The 7,951-nt window shown below is 37.7% G+C and overlaps 1 protein-coding gene across 1 annotated transcript; it reads left to right on the forward strand.

Moving 5' to 3' along the window:
* The first annotated feature begins 4,511 nt into the window (after positions 1 to 4,511).
* On the forward strand, positions 4,512 to 6,208 carry LOC113313875 (probable xyloglucan endotransglucosylase/hydrolase protein 32). Its single transcript, XM_026562655.1, has 4 exons — positions 4,512 to 4,798; positions 4,921 to 5,021; positions 5,129 to 5,349; positions 5,490 to 6,208. Exons 1-4 carry the CDS (start codon positions 4,567 to 4,569, stop codon positions 5,857 to 5,859), a joined length of 924 nt encoding a protein of 307 aa, XP_026418440.1. The 5' UTR covers positions 4,512 to 4,566; the 3' UTR covers positions 5,860 to 6,208.
* Positions 6,209 to 7,951: the final 1,743 nt, after the last annotated feature.

Consider the following 7,951-nt stretch of genomic DNA (forward strand, 5'->3'; position numbering starts at 1 on the left):
AAATCATAGGCTGATATAGTTTTGGAATTGACTTTCTATATCTAAACCTTTTGTTGCATATCTATATCTACGCATAGGATAGGAGACAATCAGCACTTATGAACTCATGACTGCTGACCAACTTGATTGGAGCCTGATAGTAGTAGCCTTTAATACATATATATCGAAATTAAGTAAACATGATTATCTCCACCAGCAACATATGAATTAATCAAGAAAAGGACAAAATACATCGTCATACGATCATTGTATGTACATCATTCATCATCCATCACGTGTACAGAAAAAGACACGGGTAAGGCATGCAAAGCGAGACATCAAAACACGATAGCAAACATCTCATCAGAAGATGCCATCGGTCAGCAGATCTGACGGTCAGGGACAGAGGATCACAGAGGAATGATAGCTCAGAGGAGCACCAGATAATACCCCTTGGGTGTTAACACACCCAATCCCGAGGAAGATCCCATATAAACGGCCGAGAGGAAGTTTGGCTGACACAGATGTGACCAGACAAAGAGACACTTGTCTGACACGAGCAGACATCCATCTACCCGCATTAAATACCAAAGAGATATACGCGTGTCAATCAGTTCGTGGAAGAGGCGAGGATAACCCTTCGTATTCAAGCTCAGGCCGCGACATATGCCGAAGACCTATGCGTAGTTGGCACAAAGCACAAGAAGATAAGATTACAACGGCACCTCAGAAATGGGACCCACATTCCAACCCAATAAATACTCCTTTCCACTAAGAGAGGAGGGGTCGACCATTTCGGAGAGCAATTATAGGAGAATATAGGAGAGAGAGAAATAGGAAGAGTAAGTGACCCCCCTACTTCCGCAGACCCATGTATATTCTAAAGTCATTCGACTATCTTTATAACCATTCATTACATAGTGAAACACCAACCCCCTGGATGTAGGCCTTAGTGCCAAACCACGTAAATATGTCTCATTTACATTTCAGCACCTTACATTCGGCATTAAACATCATATGCTTTATATTTATACTTGATTCTTGGTTTATTCCTTTATATGAACATTATTTATGATAATATCCGACTAGACAATGACAAGTCCGAAGGCTTCCAGTCGATGAATCGATATAATCATCCCCGTTACGCATACGACGTACGATTCTAGAATTAGGACGTATGCGAATATTGTTTGTGAACACTTGGATGGATTCGTGATTTATGTGTTCACAATCATATGATAATACAAATTAGGAAGCGTAGGTGTTAAGACACATGATAATAATTCGCGTTTTAGAATTATTAATAACTTTACGTGGATATACATTTCAGTCTTAGTATTATGGAGCATACCAACATTGAACAATAATTAAACTTACTACTTGATGTTAAAATTAGCGGTCCGCGAGTTATAATTCCGGAGGTGTCACCGTCCTTTCACAAAAAATCCATCAAAACAAAAGTAACACAAAAATCCCATCAAAACAAAATTAACACAAAAACCCCATCAAACAAAATTAACACAAAAATCCCAAATTTAAATGTTGGTTTCATCAAATTTTATTTTAGTTTTATCAAATTTTATGATGAAACCAAAATAAAATTTGATGAAACCAATATTTAAATTTGGGGTTTTGGTATCGATTTTTAAAAATTTTGGATTTTTGTATCAATTTTGTTTACGATGGAGTTTTAATGCATCCCAAAATTTGAATGGGGTTTTTGTACCACAGATTTGGTCACGTTGAACTTTTATGACTAGTTTTGTTTAACGAGAAAAAAACATTGACATGCATGTTCAAGAGAGTTGGGTTCCCATGAAAAAACAGTGCGGCGGTAACACAGTTCATGTTTAAGATCTTGATAAGTCAATAAATTACCCAAATATCTGGGCTTTTGACTTTTATCTTTAATCCTGTTAAGGAAGATCTTGCTTTACCAAACCACACATAATTTCTACCCGAATTTTTTCAGTAAAATATTCTTCTCAACTTTTAGTTTTATATTTTAGACTCATTTCCTTTTAAAACATTGGTCTGGAATTCGTCAGTGCTACCAGAGGTGACGTTCTTTGTGTGGTTAGCAATACAAAACTCATTGCCAACAAAATCCATGCAGGTGGTGAATAATTACTGTGTACTGGGAGACGATGAAGTCGAGGATCCAAAGCATGCGCGTTACTTCACTGTGCCTATTCGTGCAACGTTACTAATAGGGTACCAATTTACTTGGGGGCGTAGAAAATTAGCAGCCATGTGTCGTAGGCAGTTTGTAAGTTTTATCGTGGACTCTTTTGGCCTTCGGTGGATGATGTTGCTTCTTGCGAAGGCGGTTTGAAGGCAGACCAAAGAAGGTGTAATGTGGGAACATGAAAGGAGCGTAATGGGAAAATTCTTGGGGGGACGTCATAAGAGTAATGATGAGCTAATATTGATGAGCTTGGGTATTGTTGTTTAGCAAGAAAAAAAGAAGTTGGTTGTCTATGAAAAATCAAACTGGTTTGGGTGAAGAGTGGGTAATTTTTCTCTTGTATTGTCAACGCTAGAATTTCATTCAAGTTTCACCGACAGTCCTTAGGATCTTAAAACACAAAATTGGTTAAAAAGACCAAAATCAATAATTCCTGGGTGAAATGGACAGTTAGATTTTGATACTGTTTAAATGGACAAAAATGTAAAAATAGACAGGATGTAACCAGTTTCATCGTGCCCATTTTCAAATATTTTTTTTTATTTTTAATTTACACAGGATGTATCAAGTTTCATCCTTACTATTTTTTAAATTTAAGCTAAGATGAAACCAGTTTCATCCTTACTATTTTCTTTTTGGCCATTTCACCCAAACTATTTTTTACTCGTCCATTTGAACCGTGATTTAAAAATATTTGGACAAATGACCCATTTTCCGATCTTAAAAGGCTTTACTAAGCCAACGTGCAGTACATTAGTAATATAAGGATCCAATGGCATAACTTTCCTTTTTTGAAAGATAATGCAATGGCATTACTTAATTAATAAAACATGACTAGATTAGGGACACTAATGATTATAATTATGAACCTAATGATATAAATTAGGAAGAAGAGATAACTAACTTTGCTTTCTATTTATAAAGTGATAATAAACATATTCATCAAAGTCATTTCTAATGTAGATGGTGGCATTTTACTCCAGCAATATACTGTAAAAGGCATGCACATACTGATGTTTTAGACCGGTCATGTTTTATACTGCTAAAGACAAATTTGAACTTCATATGCAAAAGGCACATTTGCAGTGGATCTATTCTACGGCTACCTTTGTATTTGACTTTTGCAAGGTACATTTGTACTTCATTCTTCAAAAGAGGCACTAGATATACCTGCATAATCATGGGTCGGCACCTATACCAATAACGTTTGATAATTACACTGGTCTAAGATCCATCGCTCATAAATACGCAGAAAAACATGAGAATCGAAAACCATGACTGTCGCTTCATAAACCATGTCTTGGTTTATATTTGACCAGTCCAATTCCTACGCACATTCAAGACTTCGCGGGAACAAGTTGTCGCGATAATTTGGTATGGTAAATTGACGGCACCGTCCTTTCTGTGGTTACACTATACGTACTAAGTTACTGCCAATTATTATCATAACCCACTCATTTGTCAATCTTCCGAACTGTTGAATGGACTATGACTCTTACCCACACGACACTGTGAGCTGCAACGAGAAGCAGCATATAGATCAATACCCAACAACGTCAACACTGTTAAAGAAGCATGTGGTATATTCGAATTCAGGTTGTCATTACTGATCAACTAGTTGCAAGTCCAATTTAGTTCCCATGCATACAATACTAAAAAGTAACCCTCATATGAACACATCACACCCTTTCTCCCATCTAAAATTCGTTAACTCAGCAAGCTAGATTCACCACCAACAAGTGGGGTACTGGAAACAAATGCAGTTTGAATTGAATTTTGATGACCCATATATTGATAAAAGAAACAAGAGAGCATAGCTTGCTTCAAGCCTTCAATACTTGCTATTTGCACCGATGTTGTAGACAGCCCATCTAGCCAGCTGATTATAATTAATCTACGACCAAAATATAATAAATTTAAACCCTAAAACTAAAAATAATATATTTTTTTGGAAATATGGATCCCACACGAAAACCACAGTCATATTAGATCGAGCAATCTACTATTGTTTTTTTTCTTCTTATTAATTAACCATTATATCAGCAGCTGTTTACAAGTCTATTCATCCCGGGAAGGTCAAATATCATTTTCGTTTTTCTTTTTTTTTTCTTTTTCTTCTCACAATATCAGGAAAAAGGATAATTTGTTTCCTATATATCACCATCAAAAAGTATTTATCATCATCACAAAACTGTAAGTTATTTTTTGTCTGCATCTAACTTCCAACCCCATGCATCATCAACCTCCTTATCGTCTCCTCCCATTGTATGTATGGTGGGCCAATAAATCTCTCCCTATTTATACCAAGTGATCAACTGTGGTACTGCAATACCTTCCTCTTAAACCCTATACCTATTACAGCTCTTACTTACACTTGAGTAACATCTACACAACCAACAATGTCTTCTCCTTCTTCATTCACCAGTGCAATTCTCCCCTTTATACTTTCTTTCTTTATCGTCACAGCATTTTTCATGGTCCCTTTAACCAGTGCACAACCTTCACCTGGATTCTCCCCTAGTTCCAAATTTAGGAATATAGGCTTTTTCCAAGGCTTTAGAAATTTATGGGGTCCTCAACATCAAAGAGTCGAACAAAATCAATTAACCATTTGGCTTGATAGGAGCTCAGGTTCTTATCACTTTCACCCCCTCATTTTTTTTCATCTTGTAACTAAGCTTGTTTAACAGTAGTTGTATCATTTTTCTTTTTTTCATTTGAGCTCATTTTTCTTGATTGGTTTCATAAAACAGGAAGCGGATTCAAGTCAACTCAAGCATTCCGGTCGGGTTACTTCGGAGCCGCGATCAAGCTCCATCCTGGTTATACGGCAGGAGTCATAACATCTCTTTATGTAAGCATGGACTTTTTTCTTAATTCTCCTTAATTGGTATCACTTCTTTTCATTTTCTTTCTATACGTTTTGAGATGAATTTGGGGAATGATATGTGTATAATTCAGCTTTCCAATAACCAAGCTCGTCCGCGAGACCACGATGAAGTTGATATCGAGTTTCTTGGAACGACACCGGGAAAGCCGTATACTCTGCAGACAAATGTGTATGTAAGAGGAAGTGGAGATGGAAGTAAGATTGTAGGAAGAGAAGTGCAGTTTAATTTGTGGTTTGATCCAACTGCAAATTTCCACCACTATGCTATTCTCTGGTCTCCTAGAGAAATCATGTAAGTTCAAGAGTTTGGTCTAGTAAATTTGGAGGTTACCCCTTAATAGTTTCCGGGGACCATAATTCACTTCTTTGAGCTTGGTGAAAATAATATTTTTTTTCCAAATATATTCTAATTATTACTTGGCGGGTTTACAGATTTTTGGTAGATGATATTCCAATAAGGAGGTACAAGAAGAAGAGTGATGCAACTTTTCCTTTGAGACCAATGTGGGTATATGGCTCAGTATGGGATGCATCATCATGGGCTACAGAAGGTGGTAAATACAAAGCCGATTACAAATACCAACCATTCTATGCAAGATACACGAATTTCAAACTTAGTGGTTGCCCTGAGAATGCACCAAACTCATGTAGTGCCGTCTCAGCTTCGCCAAATCCGGCCGGTGGATTGAGCCGTCAGCAGAACTTGGCTATGCAATGGGCTCAAAAGAACCATATGGTTTATGACTATTGCAAGGATTCAACAAAAGATCATTCTGTTACACCAGAGTGTTTCATGGCTTAGTTCTCTTCACCATAGCAAGTCATATTTGCTTCCCTTGGTCTATCTAAAAAATACATACGAAAATCATCATATACCTGCAATTCTGTATCAATCATATACGTAAACCAGTTCTTGGAAATTCTTGGGATGGGTCCAACTTGTTGAAGAGTTGTTAAGCGTCCAAGACTCCGAAGACTTTATACTTTTTTTTTTAATGTTTTTATTTTAATGTGTAACTATTGTTGTGTGCATTATTATAAAAAGAAGTGGTGTGTAGTCTTACGAATCCGATCATCTATTTCGTCATCCCACGGCACGGATCGATCGGTTATATATTGTATATAGACGTCCGTCGGATTGTTGATTTTCTGATCTGGCTAAGCTTCCATAACTTAAAACTTCCAAATGCATTTAAAAAAGAAAAAAAAGAAGGAAAAACGTCCTGGATTTTCTAAACTTTTGTTAGGCTTCTGGAGAACAAAAATTTGATCCCTTAATTACTATTGGTTTCCTTATTCCTTTCCCAGCGTGGGTTGCTATTAGGAGATACGTAGTGTTTGGGCTCAAGACTGTGTCTTGAGACCTACGTAATCGGTCTGGATTCTGAGATCAAAGTGGTTAGTCCATGTAGATGGTCCGTCTAAGTGAGTAGCAAACTTGAGACTCACGTAATCGATGTCTAGGGTTTGTGTCTTGTAAAACAAGTCTGGTCTTATATAAGTTACGGCGTGATGAATGAAAAGAGAGAGAAGAAATTACCAAAAACTTGACATGGTATCAGAGCCAGTTGAGAATCCTAAAAGAAAACGATGGGTGATGAAGTAGAATCATCAACCAAAGGAAAAAACATAGAATGTGATATGCAGAAGAAGAATCCAGTTTACCATCTAGGGTCGAGTGATGGTCCAGGCATCATCATCACGCCGATTGTCTTGAAGGGAACTAACTACGATGAATGGGCTAGAGCCATAAGAAGATCATTAATAGCTAAAAGGAAGTTTGATTTTGTTGATGGAACAATCACAAAACCTGAAGATCGTGACCAGTTGGAAGAGTGGATTGTTGTCTAGTCAATGCTTGTTTCATGGATTAGCAACACGTTAGAATCATAAATTAGATCGAGTTTGGGAGACTATGATAATGCAAACTTTTTGTGGACACAGTTGAAGAGAAGATTCTGTATTGTAAGCGGAACCAGAATCTGTCAGCTGAAGGCTTCGTTGAGTGAGTGCAAACAAAAGAAAGCAGAAGGTGTAGCTGAGTACTTGGGGAGATTTAACAAGATATGGGATGAGATGGTCACATACATGAAGGTACCTCAGTGCAAGTATGGTAATTGCACTTGTAATATCGCAACACAGGTCAGTATGTTGAGAGAAGAAGATTTTATGCATTATTTTTTAATTGGATTAGACTCTGTGTATAGTTCCTTGCGTGAAAAACTGTTGGCTAGAGACCCGTTGCCATCAATAGATGTAGCATACCAGACAATGGTGAATTCGGAGTGTCTGCGTATAGGAGAAGTAGCTATGTCAACAGATGTACATGACAATGTGATGGCATTCAGGGTACAATCTGATCAATGTCAGCTCAACAATACATATGATCCTAACAAGTATTGCAAGCACTGTGGCAGAGACGTACACTCAGAGGACGGGTGTTTTCAGCGTATTGGATACCCAGAATGGTGGGGAGACAGACCTAGAGGCGGAAGAGGATCTGGTCGAGGAGGTAGATCCAGTGGTAGGGGGCGTGGTGGCACTAACTTTACCAGTGGCAGAGGTGGTAGAGGACAGGGAACTGGCAATCAGGTTCGTGCGCACAACCTTAATATATCATATGCAAGGCAGTCAGGTGTAGCGTACTCATCATAAGGGTCAGGTTTGACCGGAGTAACAGCAACACAGCTTCAACAGGTGCTTGAGTTTTTAAACTCAAGAAAGTCCACGCCTCAGCTCCAAGGTAAGAAGAATAAAATTGTTTGGATTGTAGACACGGGAGCTACAAACCATGTCACATATAAAAGAGATGACATGATAGAGATGAAAGATATTAAGGCATGTACTATTGGAATTCCAGATGGGAAGTATGCACTTTCTGAGAAAATAGGAAC

This window comes from Papaver somniferum, chromosome 9 (genome assembly GCF_003573695.1).
Source record: "Papaver somniferum cultivar HN1 chromosome 9, ASM357369v1, whole genome shotgun sequence".
Lineage (NCBI taxonomy): Eukaryota > Viridiplantae > Streptophyta > Magnoliopsida > Ranunculales > Papaveraceae > Papaver > Papaver somniferum.